Raw genomic sequence first — 24,351 nt, 5'->3', positions numbered from 1 at the left:
GGATGTGAGAGTTGGATGGCGAAGAAAGGTGAGCACCAAAGAATTGATGCTTTTGAACTGTGGTGTTGAAGAAGACTCTTGAGAGTCCCTTGGACTGCAAGGAGATCCAACCAGTCCATCCTAAAGGAGATCAGTCCTGGGTGTTCATTGGAAGGACTAATGCTGAAGCTGAAACTCCAGTACTTTGGCCATCTGATGTGAAGAGCTGACTCACTGGAAAATATCCTGATTCTAGGGAAGATTGAGGGCAGGAGGAGAAGGGGCGACAGAGGATGAGATAGTTGGATGGCATCACCAACTCAATGGACATGAGTTTGGGTGGGCTCCGGGAGTTGGTGATGGACAGGGAGGCCTGGCGTGCTTCAGCTCATGGGGTCGCAAAGAGTCAGACACGACTGAGTGACTGAACTGAACTGAAGGTAAACATATGGGCTGATGAAAGATTTGCAGTTGTGACTTTTAAAAAATTATACTACAAAGTGAGACAATTTTAATTTTTGCTTTGATTACTTTTTACCTGTATAGTAGATAAATCTTTACATAGGATCACAATTATATTGAATAGCAATTTCTTCAACTCAAAATCTTCATAGGAATTAGAAACCTTAACACCTTTTACCAAAGGATTTTGACTTTTAACTGTGAGGGAGAAAAAAAAGAAAAGGAAAATAAAAGCTGAAATGATGTATAAGACATATTAAGATAATTATAACTTGAAAGTTTTATGTTTGTTACCTTCATTAAATGTTGCAAATAATATCAAATCCCTGGTAAAGCCAGACTCCTAATAAAAATGCACAAAAGAAACAGATGGATGAATTAATTATATGGAAATTAGGTTACAGATGCCCATATTTACCTAATATTTAAGTATATTTGTCACATTCTCCTTGTCATTGACTTGAACTCATAAAGCACTAATAATAGGAAGGGGTGAAAGCAAGAAAATAAAAACATATAGCTGGATATACCTGTAATTTATTTAATATTAAACTTAATTTTGTAGGTCCTAAGAAACATTTTTAATTATTCTATGAATATTTTATAAGATGCTGTTTAAAATTTGTTAGGAACCTAAAAATGTATTACTACAAGTTACTTATGTAATTCATTATCCATAGCTTCAATTGACAAAAGAAGGAAAGAAAATAGTTATTTTCAACAGCTTTTCTTCTTAACACCCCCCAGTTGCCCATCCTGACATCAACCACTCTCCTATATGAAAGGCTTGGTCAAGAGAAAATAAACAATTCCTATTTAACCCAAAAAGCCCTGAAGAATGATGAGAACTGCAGACATTTCAGCATGAGGGAACTCACTCCTGACAGAGATATTCTAGGAATATCTACCTAATATGTACATTAGGAAGAATTTATAAGACAAACTTTGGGCTTTTGAGCTTGCAACTATATATTCCTACTACTTTAAGATCCACATGTTTTTTTATTTTTTTTCCATTTATTTTTATTAGTTGGAGGCTAATTACTTTACAATATTGTAGTGGTTTTTGCCATACATTGACATGAATCAGCCATGGATTTACATGTGTTCCCCATCCCGATCCCCCCTCCCACCTCCCTCTCCATCCCATCCCTCTGGGTCTTCCCAGTGCACCAGCCCTGAGCACTTGTCTCATGCATCCAACCTGGGCTGGTGATCTGTTTCACCCTTGACGGTATACTTGTTTCAATGCTGTTCTCTCAGAACATTCCACCCTCGCCTTCTCCCACAGAGTCTAAAAGTCTGTTCTGTACATCTGTGTCTCTTTTTCTCTTTTGCATATAGGGTTATTGTTATCATCTTTTAAAATTCCATATATATTCATTAGTATACTGTATTGGTGTTTATCTTTCTGGCTTACTTCACTCTGTATAATGGGCTCCAGTTTCATCCATCTCATTAGAACTGAGTCACATGAATTCTTTTTAATGGCTGAGTATTATTCCACGGTGTATATGTACCACAGCTTCCTTATCCATTCGTCTGCTGATGGGCATCTAGGTTGCTTCCATGTCCTGGCTATTATAAACAGTGCTGCGATGAACATTGGGGTACACGTGTCTCTCTCAGATCTGGTTTCCTCGGTGTGTATGCCCAGGAGTGGGATTGCTGGGTCATATGGCAGTTCTATTTCCAGTTTTTTAAGAAATCTCCACACTATTCTCCATAGTGGCTGTACTAGTTTGCATTCCCAGCAACAGTGTAAGAGGGTTCCCTTTTCTCCACACCCTCTCCAGCATTTATTGCTTGTAGACTTTTGAATAGCAGCCATTGTGACTGGTGTGTAATGGTACCTCATTGAGGTTTTGATTTGCATTTCTCTGTTAATGAGTGATGTTGAGCGTCTTTTCATGTGTTTGTTAGCCATCTGGATGTCTTCTTTGGAGAAATGTCTGTTTCGATCTTTGGCCCATTTTTTGATTGGGTCATTTATTTTTCTGGAATTGAGCTGCAGGAGTTGCTTATATATTTTTGAGATTAATCCTTTGTCTGTTTCTTCATTTGCTATTATTTTCTCCCATTCTGAAGGCTGTCTTTTCACCTTGCTTATAGTTTCCTTTCTTGTGCAAAAGCTTTTAAATTTAACTAGGTCCCATTTGTTTATTTTTGCTTTTATTTCCAATATTCTGGGAGGTGGATCATAGAGGATCTTGCTGTGATTTATGTCGGAGAGTGTTTTGCCTATGTTCTCCTCTAGGAGTTTTATAGTTTCTGGTCTTACATTTAGATCTTTAATTCATTTTGAGCTTATTTTTGTGTATGGTGTTAGAAAGTGTTCTGGTTTCATTCTTTTACAAGTGGTTGACCAGTTTTGGAAGTTTTGGCCACAGCAATCAGAGCAGAAAAAGAAATAAAAGGAATCCAGATAGGAAAAGAAGTGAAACTCTCACTGTTTGCAGATGACATGATCCTCTACATAGAAAACCCTAAAGACTCCACCAGAAAATTACTAGAGCTAATCAATGAATATAGTAAACTTGCAGGATATAAAATTAACACACAGAAATCCCTTGCATTCCTATACACTAACAATGAGAAAACAGAAAGTGAAATTAAGGAAACAATACCACTCACCATTACAACAAAAAGAATAAAATACTTGGGAGTATATCTACCTAAAGAAACAAAAGACCTGTACATAGAAAACTATAAAACACTGATGAAAGAAATCAAAGAGGACACAAATAGATGGAGAAATATACTGTGTTCATGGATTGGAAGAATCAATATTGTGAAAATGAGTATACTACCCAAAGCAATCTATAGATTCAATGCAATCCCTATCAAGCTACCAACGGTATTCTTCACAGAACTAGAACAAGTAATTTCACAATTTGTATGGAAATACAAAAAACCTCGAATAGCCAAAGCAATCTTGAGAAAGAAGAATGGAACTGGAGGAATCAACCTGCCTGACTTCAGGCTCTACTACAAAGCCACAGTCATCAAGACAGTATGGTACTGGCACAATGGTACTGTATATATGGTATACAGTATATATGGTATATATGGTACTGATATAGGTCAATGGAACACAATAGAAAGCCCAGAGATATATCCACATGTTCTTTAAAATGTGAAGATGTTATATCTGTTGATTCACATTCATGGAATTCACCCAAGTGTTTGCAAGGATGTTAATGAGAATTTGTTGGCTGACCAAGGGCTTCCACAGAAACATAGGTCCACGTACATATTGCAGCCTTGACTAGGAAGCTATATAGGTAATGAATGAAAAAATGACTTTTAAACTGAGGCCAGGCCCCAGTTTGCACCTTAAAGAGATGCTAAAATTCAGGGTAAACCTGTAATCTTAGTGGTTTGAAGAACCAGAAGACAGAGGCAATCACAGGCAACCTGTGGGATAATATCAAAGAAATCAAACATAACTATAATCAGTTTCAGAAGGACAGGAGAGAGAGAAGCGGGTTGGACAAATATTTAAAGAATTGTGGTCCCAAATTCTCCAGGTGAAAGTGGAAGTGTTAGCTGCTCAGTCGTGTCGACTCTTTGAGACCCACAGACTGTAATCCTCCAGGCTCCTCTGTTCATGGAATTCTCCAGCAAGAATACTAGAATGGGTAGCCATTCTCTTATTCAGGGGATCTTTCCAACCCAGAGATTGAACCTGGGTCTCCTACATGGCAGGCAGATTCTTTAGCATCTGAGCCATTGAATCACTGGTTTTTCCTTAAATTTACATATTCAGGAAATTTAAATCAAAGTTAATAAGTAAATTTAAAGGAAATCAACCCTGAATATTCATTGGAAGGACTGATGCTGAAGCTGAAGCTCCAATACTTTGGCCACCTGATGCCAAGAGCCATCTCAGTGGAAAAGACCCTGACACTGGGAAAGATTGAAGGCAAGAGGAGCAGGGGGTAACAGAGGATAAGATGGTTGGATGGCATCACCAACTCAATGGACATGAGTTTGGGCAAACTCCAGGAGATGGTGAAGGACAGGGAAGCCTGGTGTGCTGCAGTCCATGGAGTCACAAAGTCAGACACAACCAAGCTACTGAACAACAGTAACATATTCAGGAAGATGTATGAATCTCAAACAGGGTAAATACGGAGAAAAATCACATCTTGGCACATTATAGTAAAACTGCTGAAAACCAAAAATACTTTACATAGAACAGCAATTTGAAATAATGACTGCTTCTTATAGAAAACAATGGGGGCCAGAAGACAGTGGAATGATATCTTTAAAGTGCTAAAACAGAATAAAAATTGCAATCTACAATTCCATATTTTGTGAACACAGATGTCAAGAATTAAAGTTAATTAAAGCTAGTCTAAGATACAAGAAGCTAAGAAAATTTGTTGCTAGCAGTCAGCAGATCTGCATCACAAGGAATGGTGAAGGAAATTCTTTGGGTGAAAGAAATGATAACAGTTAGAAACTCATATCATCAGGAAGAGATGAAAAACATCATGAATAGTAAATATGTGAGTAAATTATAGTACACGAGGAAGATCTCAACTGTCCAAAGGGATAAAAAGAAGAATTGGCAGAGTGCAAGTATACTGGTGACCATAATGATATTATAACCTGGTATTACAACAAAGCACATAAATGTTGGGAAGATCCCCTGAAAAAGGGAAAGGCTACCCACTCCAGTATTCTGGCCTAGAGAATTTCATGGACAGTTCATGGGGTCACAAAGAGTCAGACACAACTGAGTGACTTTCATTTTCACATAAATGTTACAACACAGTTTAGGACTCCTTCCTCCCCGCTACACCCACCGCTTCCACAATTAAAATTAAAATGCAATTTGATTTATACTTACAATCATTGGTGCCCCAGGATTTTGAGATATAATTGTTGTGATCACTAACATGTCGTTTCTAAGCTGACGATCATAATGACTAACGCCTCTTATAAACAGATTTTTAAATACTTCCTTCAAAGCCCTAAAAAAATAAAATCATATCTTTAAAGCTATATTTCTACAGAAATACTCCTTAAGTACTTCCCACCAAAATCTCCCTTTTTTATTCATTTCAAAATATTTCTAATCTTTTCTCTTTCCAAATCTACCTGTAATTCACTGAGGGAGCAAATAAGAATCTCTCAATCGAGTCTATAAATGGTGGTCAAAGTGACTTTTCTAAAAGATTCAGTTACATCATTCTTCTTTCTAAAATTACTTAAGGGCTTTTTCCTTTGTTCTCAGGATAAAGTCCTACCTCTTTACCACGACTTATCAGGCCTTCCATGCTGTGATCCCTGCTAACATTGTTAGCTTCATCTTTCACTATTCTACCCTGTATTTTCTGCTCTATGTTGAATTTCTTTAAATTTTTCAATTTTGCTAAATTCTGCTTTCACTTCTATTCCTCTGTCTAGGGTGCTGTCTACATGCAAAATTCTTGTGTTGCTAACTCACATTTAGCATTCAGATACCAGATTAGAGTTTGTTATGAAGTGTTCATTAACTCTCCAAGTATGGGTTAGGTTTCCTGTACAACGGGCATTTGTCACTTTATCTTCTAGGACCTCCTTGCTCTTCTTATGATAACAATATCCTTAGTCTTATTTAGGCAGTCACTCTTTCCCCACTTTTGGTCTTGTGATGCTGTCTTTAACTAAAAGGAAGCTAGTTAGAGCATTCCTTCTTTCTGTCACTAGTAATTCACTCTGGAATGGGCATATGGCCAGCACCAGGTTAGCAGGAACTCAGAAAAATTTTCTTTGAGCTTTTGGAATAGCTTTTTTTTCTGCTTGGTTTGGGGTTGTGATGATGTGATCCTAGACTTCTTTGAGCTAACCATATGGATCTTGAGACTTAAGCCAACACACTGGAAAACAGTGAAGAGAGATGAAGAGGGCCCAAGTCCTGATATTTGCTGAGTCTTGAATACAGCTACACATGAAATCAGTTTTATCCTTGACTCCGTAGTTACATGAGCTCATAAATGTCCTATTTGGTTTATATCAATTGAGTTGGGGGTTCTGTCACTTGCAAAGAAAAATGCACTGATCTACCCTCTTCTGGAGAACATGAAGAACCTTGCAATAATTCTCCTTCATAATATTTAGTATGCTCTCTTTTAGTTGCCTATTTACTTGTCTGTCTCTCTTAACATAATACAAGTGCCATGAAAGCAGAGACCATCTCTATACTGTTTCCAGTTTTACTTCCACAGCCTAGTACTGAACTTGGCACAGAGCAGACAGTAATTATTTGATAAATAAATTATTAAGTAACTTAAAGTCTCACTCATTTTATTGCTAATGCTTACTGCAATATCTGGAAGAGAGTAAATACTCAAAAACAGGTTTACTAAATGTACAAATGAGATAGTCCTTTTAAATATCTAATTTTACTTTATATATACTCAAGGACACATTTACATTTACATTTGTTAGCAAGCTACTTTAAGTGTCTTCCACATAGAAAGAAAAGACTTGTTATTATGCAAATACATTTATACCATGGTACAGAAAAAAGTCCTGATACATAGCCATCATATGAATCAAAAACCTAATTGAACACAAATTTAAACGAAGAGTTTAGTTATGCACCAGCTATCATTTTAAGGCTAAAAACATTCCTATCTAACCCTATATACTTACAGCAAACATTTCAAGTTACTAAGCTGTTGTATGATTTCTTCTTTTGAAGATTTTTCCAGTAAGTTCCAAAGTATTTCAGATGAACGAAATAAAAGTTGTCCAGAGGGATCTGGGTCATTGAGGTGAGCACAGATTCCACTGGCTGCTTGTGCTTTCACCATTAAAGTACAATTAACTTCTGAAAATAAATTCTAAAATTGTTTTAGACTCGACATTATTAGATAAAAACAAAAACAGTTGAGAATGAAGTGTTCAGTTATGTACATAATATACAAACCAGAAGTTGAGAGATGTTGCAGAGCTTTAAGTACCCAAAGTTTCTCAACAAGTTGATTTTCAAGCAACTCCAACGACTGAACCATTGTTTTTGCCAGTCCTCCAACTTCAGCCATTTTAATCTTATATGAGGAACTAGCCTGCTGGTAACCTAACAACAATTAGTGAATAAATATGTGCAACCATTTCACATAGAAATCATCTACATTAAACAAAGGAATGAGTAATTTATCACTAAACAGCAACAACGACAACAAAAATTTTTAAAAAGTATATGGCAAAGGGTCGGACACAGCTGAGCAACTGAACTGAACTGATATGGCATTTTAAAATGGTATAGCACGGGGTAGGCAAACTTATTCCATAATAGGCCACGTAACAAGTATCTTAGGTTTTGTAGCCTATAAGGTTTCTTTCTCAAATATTCAACACTGCTACCAGAGCACAAAAGCAGGTATAAACTGTATAAAAATAAGTGGGCATGGCTGTGTTCCAATGAAAGTTTATTTACAGAGGGCTGGTTTTGGCTCTGGATCCATAGTTTGCTGATCCCTAGTGTAGAATTTGAAATAGGACCACAGTTTTGGAGACATATCTTAAATGCTAAAATGAACATTATTTCTTGTGTCTAGATATACCTTTCCATAAATGAAAATGGCATGATTACAAATACTAAATATATTCATATTCAAGTCAATGCACGACTTTAGTGCTTTCAAGGGACCACAATTATGCAACTTGGTGATGTAATTTGGCAATGAAAATATAATGCTATTCTGATAAATGCTAGTGAAATATAATGGCATTTTAAGGAAGCATGATTCTTGGTGATAATAACTCCCATGAGAAACACTACCACCTCTCCTTTGATACAGCTGCACGGGTGGTTGCCAAACAATCTCTCAACTCGAGAGAGATTAAATATACAGCAGAGGGTACCTGTTCACTTGAGATGCAGCTATTTTCTCTCATAGTGATACACTATCTATCTCCCTGATTTCTTGACTTTTGAGACCAACTAGATTCTTTGCCATGGTTCTGAGATGTCTGTTATTTCATCTTTATGAATTTGATCTTTAGCCCTGGACATGGCCCTGTCCTTTCCTGTGATGGGTTCTCTATGGTATGCCCTATCGACTCACTTTAGGTGTTTAAAAAGTATAAAGAGGAAACCAAAAGTTGCATAATTTCATCATTCAGAGATAACAACCTTAACATTCTGGTATATTTCTTACAGTACTGATATTTTTAATGTATCATATAATTTTAACAATACACTGTATGTAGAATTTTATATTCAATTGTAGCCACTAAACATTTTATTGTAAGCCTTTTCTCATTCTATAAAACATTTTCCCAAATCATGGTTTTATTTGCATAATAGCCTGGTTGCATGCCTGCACTTTATGCTTACTGTATCTTTATATATTTAGTTTACATTTATATAGAAGGATATTGTAATATTAAGGCTCATGAACCCGATTCCTGTCCCCAGGGATATGTCTCATACAGTTGCCCTACTGATGACTTTTCAGCTGTGGTCCCAGATATCCAGCCATGCCATCACCTGAAGCCAACTGCGTGACAGCTACTGAGAGCACTGCCTAAGGTTTCCAATATTCAGAGCCTGGTTAAATTAAGATCGCCTCACTTCTCTGCACCTTAACTCCTCTGTCTTACCTTATACATCATTTGTTTACCCCCCTTTTTTTCTATCTTAAAAAGACAGTGTATATATTGCCTAGGTTAACCTTATGCTTGTACTCTTAATTCCATCCTCTCATGCTTTGGGAATTTCTTCCCCTCATTTTCCAAATACTAGCTTCTTGTTCCTCTGCCGATAGGGGAAAAAAATCATGAACAAAGCCAAGAATCTTCTTTGATTTTGCTACCAGTGGAGTTGTTCTGCATCTTCCTTCTTTTTCTTCTCCATCTGATCTTAATGTGTAAGTCTGCATTCACTGCCTCTATCTCACAATCCTCTCATTCTCTGGTCTTGTATCTGTCCTATTTACGGCAATAGTTCCACCAAAGATGTACTAGAGTTTTCCAGATATCACATCAATTGGTACTTTGACTCTTCAATTACAGAAGCCTCTACAGTATTTGACACTAGGACTACTGCTTCCTTCATCAAATATTTTATCCACTGGCATGTAAGACATGACAATCTTTTGCTTTTCATCCTCCACTTTGAACCTTCTGTCACTGCCAATTTCTTTGGATCGTTTTCCCCCCTGGATCTCAGTATGGGCCCTCTCCACGCTGTTACTCTTGGTCCTTTCTGATTTATGTGTTTTATCTCCTGGAAAAACTCAAGCATCCAGATGGTTTCAATTTTCATCTCTATTTGGGTGAATTCTAAACCTGTATTTCTGTTAGTATTCAGGGTCTACTATCTATCAAACACTTCCTCCTGTTTATCTCATGGATAGCTCAAATCTGACAGTTAATCTCTCTACTCATTTCTTCACTTCAGCTGTCTTCCCATTTTCCCTATTTATAAATTATCTTTTTTTTTCCTACCAGAGTCTTATTTTCACCTATCTTAAGGAACAGAGAACTTTAAAATGTATTTTATATCTTCTCTCCTTTTCTAGATTGATTATAAATTATGGAAACTATGAATGTAGGAAATATAACCTAAAGTAACATTATATCCTCCATATTGCAAGTGCCCCATATCTTGATATTACCCATTTCAGTGTGACTCATTTTATCATTATATATTAAGATCCCTTAGCTGTAACATGCAGAATTCTTTTTCCAGAAGTGGTGGAGAATATTACTAGCTTTAGGGATCTAACATTATAAATGTTAGAGAATAATAATATTATCAACAGTATTAAATGACATTAATAGTAATAATTATAATTAAACTAGTTTGGGTTTAACCTTAAAAATTCTGTTATAAATATTTAGCATCAGAATAAATATCTAAAGTTGAGACAAGTTATATAACTTTTTTGTTTAAAATGACTGAAGAGCTTGAGACTGCCAAAACAGCCTGTTTTTGTTGTGTTGCATTTATGATCCCCACTCTGTCTTTACAAGTTCAAAGAGAAATGAGAATGCTCTGTTTTATAAAGATGTAAGTTATTACTGAAACAGCATTGAAAACTTTACCTGTAATATGCTTTTTTGGTGGTTCTGCATGATAAAAGTCAATAATACACTTACAAATTTGAATCCTCAATTCAGAATTTGGTATTTTCATTAAGTCACCTGTCAGAAAGATGAATGAATGCTATTTAATAACAATGACATATGTTTATTTACAGTTTTAAGGATAAAGTATTAGTAACATGATTATTAAAATATCATCATCAGAGATTCAAACTGGATCATGTAATTTTAAATACATACACACATACAAACATACACACAAAACACTCTATCTATCCTTGTACCACTTGGCCAACAATCAACTCAGCCTTTCCTTTCCAAGAAGAAAAGAATGGTAATTAGCAGTTAGAACAAGATTGCCTAAGATTAAATCCTGCTTGACCACTTGACCACTACCTGTATAAACTTGTGTCTCAGTTTTCTCATCCCATAAATTGGTATAGAAATAGTTACTACTTTAAAGATTGCTGTGAGAATTAAATGAGTTAGCCTGAGAAAAGGGCTGAGAGTTTTCCTCCCTAGCTAGAGAGTCAGTAATCTATTGCCTCTAATAATGTATCATTTGCTTAGAAAAGTTCCAGCTGAGTTCTGCCCCCTCAGTTTATTGACAGACTGGAAGATAGTGTTTCTAGGCAGTCTTTGTCCTGCTGGTAATAATTTTATGTTCAAGTTATTGTGGCGGGGATGGAGAATAGGGAAGATTCCTTTTCAGTCATATCTAAACAACTTTTGAATTGGCTTCAGCCTATACTTCAAACTGGATTGCATTTGCTCTGGTGAAGTCCTCTAAGTATGATTCCTAAGAGAATCTGAGAATGATCAGTGGGATTCTGAAAATGATCCATGCCTTCTGGGCACCTGAGAACAACTGCAGTCAGGAGTATCAGCTTCAGGACGGAAGAAGATCTGCTTGGATTCTCTGAGGGAAAGAGATAATTAGATGCCCCTTGAAGATCTGTGTTTTGCATTAGTTCTTGCATAATGTTTATCTCTGAGTGTAGTCAGTGAGTGGGTAAGCAAGTGGACGGGAGGAGGGAGCATGAAGGAAACAGCCTAGATTTAGGAGAATCTATCTGCAAAAACTAACACTGGGGGAAAAAAAAAAGACAGGCTTGAGATTATTCTCTTAATTTTTCTGGACTCTCCTTTGTGGTTAAAAACTCACTATGTTTTGAAACAAATTAGGCAACAGGAACAAATAAACTTTTCCAACAAAACTAGCCAAACCAAGTTTACGGGAAATGCTAAGGTTTCTTGTCTGTTTTACTATCATTTTAGTTCCCGTAAATTCAGATCATCTTTCACGGTTTCCTGTTTTACAATCTCAGGGCAGAGTACCAACTTTTTCCTTTATGTTTCCAGAATCCTGCTGTTAAGTGGAAAAATATCTATTATTCAGGAGAAAAAGTAATATTATTCACTTTTATAAATAGCACATAGTAGAAACTGGAAATTATTAGTAAAAATGAATATCCTTTTTTCAAAATTTTGTACTACAATTATTTTAGTTTCAACTCATGTTTCCAGCAATTAATAAAGGACAGAATGGCAGTTCTTATCATAAGTAATCAGTGAAAGGAGTTCATATTTTAGCTAAGAGTTCATATTACCCTCAAATGAGGCAATAACATGCTCTGTGAGCAGGCATTCAACAGCAAACTGACACAGTAAGAAAGGGCTATGTATTTACTATACAAATGCATATTTAAAAGTAATAAGGGCAACAGAGATTTTTTTAAATGTTATCAACCAAATCTACACATTTTATCCGTTAATACTATCATATCCTATTTCCAGGTTGGCTTCTCACTGTAAATTTCTATTGATGATAGAGATTCACAGAATTAAAGTTTCCCATTAGTTTCCAACCTGCCTGTTCCTTAAGGTCATCTTATCTAACTCCGCATGTTTATTCTAATTTCCTTCCTCACCCACTGTAGGCCACAATAATTTCTCCCAAAGTATCTACAGATGAAGACTATGAAACTTTATTTAGACATAAAAGTGTTAGTGTCTATGTTAAAAATTTTAAATGATACTAGTACTTTACTAGTTTCTGTCATCTTTCAATATGGAATATAATGCTAGGAACATAAATATACAGTAAATACTTATTTTTAATTTGTATTTGTTTTACTTCTACTATACAAACAAAAACTAAATTAATAAGCATAAATTTAATTTAGGATTTGTTTTGGGAACATGATGTCATGACTCAGGGGCTGATTCAAGGAGCCACAGTGTTTGATCTCATTTCTAAGATATTATTTTCTTTCTCTAGAAAATTGAGCAATAAGCCCAAATATAAAACCTGCCTGTAATTTTTTTTATATTTTTGTATACAAAATACAGGCATCTTTATGTATATTATATTAAAGTTCCCAATATTCCAGCATTTTATGATTTTAAATTATGTAATGAATAATTGGGCCCTCAGTCAATTCCAGCAATCAATTAGATTCAAGCAGTTATTAGAGTTCAAAGATGAAAACATTTCTGTGATTACTGAGAGGAACACGTACTTCTGATTTTTAAAAAAAATGTTAAACATTTCAACAAACTAAATACATAACATCAAGACATATAAGCACAAAGAAATATCTGCCAGTCCTTATAATTAAGGAACAAAAAATCCTGATGGTATCATGAAACACGCAAGTGGAAGATAACACAAAAAATATCACCAAGCACAGTATGATTAATCTCCAACCAGAAAACAAGAAAAGAGGAGTATTCTTAGTGAAACTCAGTGAGAGAGAGATTTCCTTCTTGTCAGTGGTCCAATCATCTTAACTCACCCAAAAGTCCAACTGAATTAGCAGTATCTTCAGCATATGTTATTTCATCTGATGCTTTCTTTTTCAAAAATGGCAAGCTTCAATAAGAATGAAGAATATATGAATTATGTTTAATGAAGTCCTTCACTGAAGAATCATTTGCAAAATAAGAGGAAAATTTCTCTTCTAAAGATTAAAATGAGGATAGGGACTTCCCTGGTGGTTCAGTGGCTAAGACTCTGTGCTTCCAATGCAGGGGGCCTGGGTTCAAACCCTGGTCAGGGAACAAGATCCCATGTGCTGTAACTAAGACCTCATGCAGTCAAATAAATAAATAAATATATATTAAAAAAAAATGAGGATAAATATCCTGTTTCTTTAGTCCTGGAGAATTAACTACCAAAAAAATTTTTGTTTTTCTAACCAGCTGACCAAAATAAAATAAAACAAAATAAAATCAGTTTATAAGAATGAAGAGAGATGGACATAAAAGGCAAGAGTTACAAAAGCCATCTTGCAATTCTACATAAATACAAAACTTAAGAATCCTCTTTCCTCTCTGAGGGTAAGATAATATTATACCCGTACTTCTATCAAAATTAGGAATACACTAGAAAAGCTGATACAAATCACAGGTCTAGTTTTACCTATAGCTTAAAGGCTGTTTAGGGGTTTTTTCCCTGAAATTTTTAAACTCCAGTTAGTATATCAATGGTCTATTTGTTCTTAAGGGTTAGTGACTTTTTCCTTATTAATTGGATTAGTTACCATCCACAAAATAACAAATATACTTTTTGAGACACTAAAGAATTCAATTTAACAAATATTAATTACATTAGAATCATATTTCACAACTAATATAACCAAAGTTATTTGAAAATAATTTATTTATTCACAAATCAGAAAAGATAGGGCACTTGAACCTACGTCATTAGTCTGTCAGAGGAGAGATAAAAGTAACTTCCTAAATAAAAAATATCAACTATTTCAGTACTTCAGGAGTTCAAAATTTGAACTTTATATGCTATTTAAAGATATTTAATATATCTTACATATAGTACTTTTTTTTTTTCATATAGTACTTTTAAATCATGTTTTTCAAGAAAAATTAACCAAGGGGTTGAAAAACAGCACTGGGAACTATCACATATAGGTATATATTTATATAGGCCAATTAGAATTAAAAGATATTTCAGGGTCAAGCTATGAAAAGGAAAATTTTGTAAATGTCATCAAGGTTCCTTTCTAGTATTTCTAGGTTTCATTTCTAGAATTTTTCATTTGAAGTAATTTATTACTTGTCACCCAGCTCATTGTTGAGTCTCTAAAGTGAAAAACTCTAAAATGAATTCTTCTTGTCATATTTTTTTCCTTTTATTACCAAAGAAAATAACCTAAAGGATAAAGCATCAGAAGAGATTCCCACCAAAAAGGTTATGAAAAAAAGTAAGCATTATGCTTCTGATGCACTGAGAAAAATGAATTACTTAGAGGCCAAAACAGAAGGGCTTGATTTTACTTTTTAAATTTTCAGTGTTTTTATATCCCCAAAATGACCTGAAAAGGGAATCAAGTGAGGGTATGGTATGGAAAAATGCACGATAAAATGAGAAATTAGGAAATTTTTAAAAAATAAATAATGTGGACAATTATGAACTATGAAGTAAGTGAAGAGTGCATTTCTAAAGATTTCTCATATTATGCAATGAAACATCCAGTCACAGCTTTCCTAGAGAACTAATTATTGGTGGAGTGCTCTAGGAACACTGATATTGTAAGTAATGCTTGTGAACACGGTATTCTAACATTGCATGGCCTCAAAATCTGGAACTATTTTACATAATATTATCTCACATCAATATAAAAATAATTTCCAATTAGTGTATTACAGTTCCTTGAGAGCACCAGAGCAATAATTTATTTCTTTATTTTCCATGGACTCCATTAAAAAGGCATGGTAAGGACATTCAATAAATTATTTTCAATCATTTGTTCAGATATCAAGACACTTAAATGAACTTAGTAACAAAATTGCAAATATTACTGTTACTAAATCTAAAAGTGAGAGATATACTATGTATAAATACTAATATTTATAATTAAAAGAAACTCACTTTTTTTTTTTAATTTTTTTTTTAATTTTTTTATTAGTTGGAGGCTAATTACTTCACAACATTTCAGTGGGTTTTGTCATACATTGATAAGAATCAGGATGGGGAATACGTGTAAAGAAACTCACTTTTTAAAGTTAAAATTGGTAGAAAAGTTTAGAAGGTTCAATTGTCAAAAAGTTTATCTCTTTTTAAAGAAATTTCCTCTACCGATTATATTGAAAACTGGGAATAAGTATTTTAATATACATCTTGATTAACAACTATATGGCTGTTCCCCCAAATGGTTGTTGAAACAATAGTACAGAGGATGGAATATATAAATTTGATAATTCTGATCTCTAATTTACATTTTAAAAAAAATCCCCAAAATAATTTGGTGATAAATCATTCTTTATTCAAATTTGGAAGATCAAATAAAACATTTTGACTCTCATATCTTTGACAGTCAAATTTTTTAAAGAGATAGAAAAAAAACTAGACAGAAATTTCTATTACCCATAAATTTTCTCAAGGATTCTCTAAAAATACTATAACTTCTTATTTACATTTCACATTTTTAATTCACTTGAGGTAACTTATTATGAGAAAACATTTTATTATACTTACAGTTTAAGTTCTTGTGGCCAGCAATCTCAGACTATAGTAAAGTGGACTACCTTTGAGATATCAGCTGCTGGAATCAAGTGATCAAGTGAAGCTTCCCGAGTTCTATATTGCTTTGCTACACCATAATGCATAATATCTTTGTAAGATAAAACATAAAATACTGCATGCATGCTAATGTAAAATAAAGTTTAAAAACTTACCCACATAATTTTATGATATTATATGCAGGTTCTATAAAATGGGGCTGTGTTTTAATTTTTTCTGCGCATAGATTCAGAATTTTAAATATCTGTGCTAAATCCCTTAGGGGCTTTAATATTTTTAGTTAAGAAATAAAATTAAGATTTTTATTAACATATTCTTTATGGTATTTCTATCAAGAAAGTCTATAGAACTTCATCTATTCTGTTAAATATGGTTGACCCTATTTTAATTACACTAATTTTGAAGTGTAGAGAAAAACAGAACCATTTTTTTAAGGAATATTATTTAATTTTTGTCTTAGTAACCTCTTATTCAAAATATTTTTTCGTTTCTCACCACATCTTTAGAATCTGATTACCAACTACTGTATCACATACTCAGTTGAGCAATAACTATTGGCAATGAGTAATAACACTTGGAAAAAAAATAACTTAATGGCTCAATTATCTCCTTCATCTCCACCCAAATACAAAACATACATTGCTCAGGAATAAGCAACCCAAACCTACCTTACTTTCCTGCATTATTTTATTAACATTACTCAGTTGCCTTTTCTTGTTTATAAGGTTTATATTGGTTGAAATTTTATTTAAGACTAGTTTATGAAAGCAAAATGTACCCTCTCTAAATCTTCAGGTAAAAGCAACTTTTATTTTATCTATTTAAAAAACCCAATTGATACATAAACAAATTTCACTTTTTTTTTAATAGTTAAGGGGACATGGTAACTGTGACTTGCACTTCTTAACTGAATCTGATCACTTCTAGTCTCTTTCTAGGAGCTTCTCTGAAAAAGACAGGTGAGCTGGATGTATTAGAAATACAAACTTCTATTAACTTCCTAGGGAAATGACTAACATACATCTCTAACCTATCTTTGCTTTATGTTTTATAATGTCTAAAGTCAGACTACTAAAGACATTCAGAAACAGAGCCATTTGCCACCAACTCTCTGGCCTGAAGAAGAAAAAACAATGGAGGTGTTGAGTTATCAGGTTAAGACAGGAAAAATCACTTGCTAGTAGACTTTCTTGGCTACCAGTAAACAATGCTTGATATCCATAAGCCCTCAGTAACTGACTGACCAAACAAATCCCTATAAAACAAGGCTAAAATAAGGTGAGAAAAGAGTCAGATAAAATTATAAGGCACATTTCCCTAAATGGTAGGCTTAAGATGTTTTGAAATATTAAACAAGATAAATTAGAGACTGGTATCTTCTTTAAACCTGGTTGGACAACTGTTAAAAGTTTATTTAGATCAATACTACTGTAACTGTGGTTTGGGACATGCTAGTTCTGGAACTGTATGTTACCGGTCTATGGAAAAATAACTACAGAGAGTGAGTTTCCTGTGACAATTCTATTGCATTTTACAATAGCATGTATATGCAAAGGTTAAAAAAGAAAACAACCCCCGGCAGCAAACTGGTTCTTAATCACACATAGTTTTGAAACACACTGGTCTCTACATATTCTAATCATGGTGGTATATTCATTGGGAATAACACATTTACAGAATGTTTTGACGATTATCAAGCAATGCTGGTGTGTTATCTAGTCTTCCTTATGACCTCATGAGGAGCTATTATCCCTATTTCATAAGGGTGAAAAAATTTAAAAGTTTATCAACAGTGCAAATACTCAAGTAAATTGGTGGAAACAAGACTTTTACTTGGCCCTCCTAACTATATCCACTGTCTCTCTGTGTCTATAGAAACTGACACTATACAGTTAATATTGCATTATACTGCTTCTTCCACTTTATATTCTCTGGTAAAAACATAATTTTGTAAAAGACATAAAATGTTAGATATTTTCTTTGGTAAACAGAATAATGGCCTGTTCAATGATATCTCGGGAGAAGGCAATGGCAACCCACTCCAGTACTCTTGCCTGGAAAATCCCATGGACGAGGAGCCTGGTAAGCTGCAGTTCATGGGGTCGCAAAGAGTCAGACACGACTGAGCGACTTCATTTTCACTTTTCACTTTCATGCATTGGAGAAGGAAATGGCAACCCACTCCAGTGTTCTTGCCTGGAGAATCCCAGGGATGGGGAGCCTCGTGGGCTGCCGTCTATGGTGTCGCACAGAGTGGTACATGACTGAAGCGACTTAGCAGCAGCAGCAGCAGCAATGATATCTACATCCTAACCCCTAGAACTTGCAAATGTTACCTTTCTTACTATATGGCAAAGGGAATTTTCTGATGTGATTAAAAGCCTTGAGATGGAAAAGTTATCCACGATTATCCAGGTAGGCCAAATACAACTGCAGGGTCCTTATCAGGAAAGAACAGGCAGGAGAGGGTCAGAGGAGAAGTGATGACAGGAGTAGAGGTGAGGGGGTGCTCCCTCGCTACCTCTTGGGAAGGGCCCAGGAAGCCAAGGAATGCTGGCTGCCTCTAGAAGCTGGCAGAGGCAAGGACTGGCGTCTCCCCTAGAGCCTTCAGAAGGAGCCAGCCCTGCCAAGACCTCTCCTTGAGCCCAGTGAGACTTCCAGACTATCAAACAAAAAATTCATGTGGTTTTAAGGCACTGAGTCTGTGGTAATTTGTTATAGCAGCAATGGGAAACTAACATGTTTCCTAATAAAAAGCCTTCCATTTTAGGATAAAGGAAACAAACATACACATATAAGTAAAGGATACAAATCCATTTTGATAACACTGCACCAATTTCTTGACAGATTTAAGTTGTCTTTCTTCCAAATCATCCTAAAACAAATTATCTATTTTAGTTCTTTTGTGTTATTCTGTTGAGATTTTTTAAATTTTCACTTAATGTAAGAAGAAAGTAGACACATTATCAAGTAATTCTTAAATTACTATATTATAATGTAAGCATTATAAAATGTTTCCTAAAATAGTGAAGGTAAAAATAAACTAATTTATATTCAAATAGGAAATTGCAAATCAAAATTAGATTAATATAAAAGCAGTAACTGTTTTTGGAAATATTAATAATACTTGAAGTATGTTGAGCATTTTTCTATGCCAAATACTATTTAGGCAATATATATAGATATCATTTCATTAATCTTCAAAATAACCTTAACTAGGAGGGTATTTTTATTACCCTTCTTTTTCGGAACAGGAAACTCAGCTGAAACACTAATTATCCCAAATCATATAGCTAATATGTATGATGTATGATGTATGAAGTCAGATTTGACCATCTGACTCCAGAAATTGTATTTTTAACTTAAAATATGCATAATGTAATGGCTCAAACTAAACATCTCAGTCAATTTAAACAAAACATACACATACACACACACACATATTTTGGCTACCCTTAATTAACAAACTATTAGGAGCTCTATGTAGTTGGGTTTCCTTTTTTAAAAAACTGTAGATATATTAACAATTAAAAATAACTATCACAAAAATCAGAGCCAACAAAAGAAACTGTTCTTATAAAGGCATTATTTTTATTGTTTTTTCTTCTATGTAAAAGTGTAGAGACTAAAAAATGTTAAGACAATGACTAAATTTTTGCACCTGTTAATCACAGGACATTGTTTTGAAACCATGGTCAGCCCACTTCCCACAAACTGAAAGCATGCAATCTTCATCCTGTAGTAATTTTCTAGTGTATACTGACTTTTTAGGCATTCAGTCAATTCTTGAGTAACATCAGCAGAGTGTCCTATAAACATGTACGCATATGCATTTATTATCCTTTCTGCCAAAGCCTAAACTCTCAGTTCTCAGTCTTGTATCTTTATTTCCATTACATTCTGTATGAGAGTTCTCTCAAAATAAATGACTTATGACTGTGTATGAGTATGCACATATCCTAATTTCATATCAGAAAATTTTTATATCATGATACATGTTTTCTACCTTTGCACCCAGATCCTACTTGGTAATAAGCATGAACAAAGGCTAGATGAGTCAAATCTACTCTTATGATTTCTGTTTATATTCACCCATATAATATATGTATATATTATATTTGTATATATGTACCTACCAGGTTAAATATATTCATACTAAATTTAAACAGTTCTTCAACAGAAGACATATACTGTTTGAAGTGTTGTCAACAAAAGGAGGAATGGGACTTATATTTAGGGGAATACATATTACCTTTCAGGGAAATCACAGTTTCTAAGTGAAATGGAGAAATTTTCTCCAAAAGCTTACTTTACCAGTCTCTTCGAAGAGTTTGATGACACGATTTAGGTCCATAGACTTGAAGGCACCCTAAAAACACACAATTCACAGTATTCTATATCATGAGAATCAAGAAATCACATCAAACACATTATTTTTATATGGTATTATCTCTTAGCAACTTAAAAATACCTTATGACAAAAACAGAGTGAGGGGAGAATGAAAAGCACCTGAGACTTATAGGAGTAAATAAATTCTGGAGTTTAAAAAAAAAAAAAAAACCTCTTAATTTTGGTATTATCTTACAGTCTTTAAATTTCAATAGTTCCAAAAGGCCCAAGAAAGCATCTGGAATAATAGCACTTCCATGTCTTGAGAAATAAAATGATTTCATACATACTATATATCTCATGCATACATATCGTATACACTGAGTTTGCCTATGCAGATACACCTAAGACTAGCTTCTAAACTACAGGTAGGACAGCACCTTCCTGGACTAGGTATCCTTTCTCCCAGCAGTCTTACATCACCCATATCAGAAAACAGGAACTGCCAAGTTCTACAGAGTTTACATATTATAGATTTATTGAGCCCACTCCATCATTTAAAAAAATTTTTTTATTGGAATAGAGTTGCTTTACAATGATGGCATTGTTTTGTTCCTTTTATGGCTGAGTAATATTCCATTGTATATATGTACCACATTTTCTTTATCCATTCATCTGTCAATGGACATTTAGGTTGCTTCCGTGTCCTAACTGTTGTAAACAGTGCTGCCATAAACATCGGGGTGCTGCATCCTTTCAAATTATGGGTTTCTCGGGATATATGCCTGGGAGTGGGATTTCTGGCTCATATGGTAGCTCTATTTTAGTTTTTTAGGGAACCTCCATACTGTTCTCCATAGTGGCTGTACCAATTGACATACCCACCAATAGAATAAGAGGGTTCTCTTTTCTCCAGCATTTATTGTTTATCGATTTTTTGATGATGGCCATTCTAACTGGTGTGAGATGATACCTCATTGTAGTTTTTGATTTGCATTTCTCTAATAATTACTGATGTTGAGCATCTTTGCATGTGTTTTTTTTTTTTTTTTTTTTTGGTCATCTTTGGGAAATGTCTATTTAGATCTTCCACCCATTTTTTGATTGGGTTGTTTATTGATATTGAGCTGCATGAGCTGTTTGTATATTTTGGAGATAAATTCCTTCTCAGTTGCTTTGTTTGCAAGTATTTTCTCCCATTCTAAGGGTTGTCTTTTTGTTTTGTTTACGGCTTCTTTTGCTGTGCAGAAGATTTTAATTAGGTCCCATTTGTTTATTTTTATTTTCTTTTTTTTTTTAATCACTTTTTTTTTTTACTAGTTGGAGGCTAGTTACTTCACAACATTTCAGTGGGTTTTGTCATACATTGACATGAATCAGCCATGGATTTACATGTATTCCCCATCCCGATCCCCACTCCCACCTCCCTCTCTACCCGCTCCCTCTGGGTCTTCCCAGTGTACGAGGCCCGAGCACTTGTCTCATGCATCCCACCTGGGCTGGTGATCTGTTTCACTATAGATAATGTACATGCTGTTCTTTCGAAACATCCCACCCTCACCTTCTCCCACAGAGTTCAAAAGTCTGTTCTGTACTTCTGTGTCTCTTTTTCTGTTTTGCATATAGGGTTATCATTACCATCTTTCTAAATTCCATATATATGTGTTAGTATGCTGTAATGTTCTTTATCTTTCTGGCTTACTTCACTCTGTATAATGGGCTCCAGTTTCATCCATCTCATTAGAACTGATTCAAATGAATTCTTTTTAACGGCTGAGTAATATTCCATTGTGTGTATGTACCACAGCTTCCTTATCCATTCGTCTGCTGATGGGCATCTAGGTTGCTTCCATGTCCTGGCTATTATAAACAGTGCTGCGATGAACATTGGGGTGCACGCGTCTCTTTCAGATCTGGTTTCCTCAGTGTGTATGCCCAGAAGTGGTATTGCTGGGTCATATGGCAGTTCTATTTCCAGTTTTTTAAGAAATCTCCACACTGTTTTCCATAGTGGCTGTACTAGTTTGTATTCCCACCAACAGTGTAAGAGGGTTCCCTTTTCTCCACACCCTCTCCAGCATTTAGGTGGTGGATTGAAAAAGATCTTATTGGGATGTATGTCAAAGAGCGTTCTGCCTATGTTTTCCTCTAAGAGTTTTATGGTAGTTGGCCCACTCCATCTTAATGATTTATTCAGTTCTTATTTCTCACTCAGTTGTGAAGGTTTCCTGCTATTTGTTCTCCCTACCTCCAGCCTTGCACCCTTCAACACTGTCCTCTACCTTCTGGTCAGAACAATAACACTCAAATCTGAACGCAACACGTCTAAATTATTCAATGACTCCACTAATACCCTTCACCTCTCCTCTGTTTTCATTGTTGTCACGATCCTATCCGTTTCCTTGGTTAATTCTCACAGGTCCTTTGAGACACAGTTCATGTGTTGCCTCCATTCTTATCATCAAAATACATCTTGTTATTTTTATATACTATTTTCTGTTTTATATATTTATATTTTATTTTCTGTTTTTTTCCCCACATATAAATACTTAACATAATTTCACTTACTGTTAACACCATCTTTTATTCTGCTTTTTAAGTCTATATACATACATTTCCATATTTCTACATAGTCATTGTTTCATTGCCTCTTAGGTCTAGAATTTCCTTTCCTTTCACAATTACAAACTAATATGTTCTGATCTTCAGAAATGTCATTCAAATACAATTTTCAGTTGAGTGTTCTAACTTTGTCTGCAGAATAAGTCCCTGAGTTTACTCAACATGATTTTTACTTTAAAAATTATCAAAAAGGATTTACTATGTACTTATTTATCCTAGGTATTATGATTATCATTAACAGTGTTATATCTTACTATTAAATTGCTTAAATTATTAAATTTACTGTTACAATTTTTTTGATAAATAGAATTTTGCCTTTTAAGATTTGGGGTTTTAACAGTGCCATCTGCCACCACCTCAGTTGTCCTTTTTTCTCCCTGTGTTCTCAGAGAAATAAAAATGTACAGTGAATTTTTATTTTCTGATTTTTTGCAATATCAGTTTTGTGGGTTGGAAAAGATACTGAAATAAAATGTCAGCGCAGAATTTTCTTTTTAAAATCTGTATTATTATCAGAATTTCCCCTTGCCAAATGACCAGGTATAACATTTTTTTTTTTTTTTTTTTTTAGTTCTGCCACTTTATTGCTACCAACCCGTCTCCCTCCACCCTCGTGCACACATGCTCGCTCATGTAACCCCATGGACTGCAGCCCGCCAGGCTCCTCTGTCCATGGACGTTTCCAGGCAAGAATACTGGAGTGGGTTGCCATTTCCTTCTCCAAGGTATAACATTTTTAAGAAAGAAGAGTGGTAAAGATTAAGGCATGGATTTATCTTATATTATTTTTTTTCTTATATTATCTTAAATTTATCTTATCACTTCATGTTACTCGGTCTTTTATTTGCATGGCAAATGTTATATTTTTAAGATTTCTCCCTCCTTCCCTTAGCCTTTTCTTCCTTTTATAAATATTTATAAGTAGCTTCTACATTTCAGAAATGGTAGGTGTGAGGAACACATTTGCCCTGACTTCAAGCACCTGTCAATCTGGGATGAGATATAGGTAATATAGATAACATGCTACAAAATGGTTCATGAATGCTGAGAGGTGCATTCCAGAACTATACAGAGAGGGACAGAATGGCATAGGGAGGAGGGGTGGGAATCTGGGAGAGCTTCTGAAAGAAGCGAAGGCAGAGTGAGATTGAATAGGATTTGTGAGATCAACTGAAGGTTTGAGAGATGGAGCAAAGGGAGTAGCATGTGTTAAGGCCTGGAGACAAGAAAAACATGGCATTTGGAGGACTGGTGAGTCATACGGTAGGAGAGGATAGTGCAAGGGATAGAAGCTACAGATGCTGCTGATAAGGTAAGCAGAGGTCAAATCGTGAATACTAATCTTAGTGATAATAACAATGATGGT

The 24,351-nt window shown here is 34.7% G+C and overlaps 1 protein-coding gene across 3 annotated transcripts in view; it reads right to left on the bottom strand.

Annotated features, from left to right (window-relative positions):
* Positions 1-24,351, bottom strand: part of CFAP69 (cilia and flagella associated protein 69) — a 59,196-nt gene that overhangs the window by 29,172 nt on the left and 5,673 nt on the right. For 2 of the 3 annotated variants that reach the window (XM_043463414.1, XM_043463415.1), the window contains exons 2-11: positions 20,343-20,402; positions 18,843-18,908; positions 16,189-16,298; positions 13,290-13,366; positions 10,492-10,590; positions 7,367-7,516; positions 7,090-7,267; positions 5,300-5,423; positions 736-784; positions 518-639 (exon numbers count right to left, since the gene is read on the bottom strand). In XM_043463414.1, the coding sequence (XP_043319349.1) occupies positions 518-639; positions 736-784; positions 5,300-5,423; positions 7,090-7,267; positions 7,367-7,516; positions 10,492-10,590; positions 13,290-13,366; positions 16,189-16,298; positions 18,843-18,908; positions 20,343-20,402 (1,035 nt within the window). The remainder of the gene's footprint in view (positions 1-517; positions 640-735; positions 785-5,299; positions 5,424-7,089; positions 7,268-7,366; positions 7,517-10,491; positions 10,591-13,289; positions 13,367-16,188; positions 16,299-18,842; positions 18,909-20,342; positions 20,403-24,351) is intronic. The other variant, XM_043463416.1, reaches the window with a different exon arrangement.

The sequence above is a fragment of the Cervus canadensis genome, chromosome 3 (genome assembly GCF_019320065.1).
Source record: "Cervus canadensis isolate Bull #8, Minnesota chromosome 3, ASM1932006v1, whole genome shotgun sequence".
Classification (NCBI taxonomy): Eukaryota; Metazoa; Chordata; class Mammalia; order Artiodactyla; family Cervidae; genus Cervus; species Cervus canadensis.
Note: the sequence above shows the minus strand (reverse complement) of the source record. Positions and strands in the feature narration are given on the sequence as shown.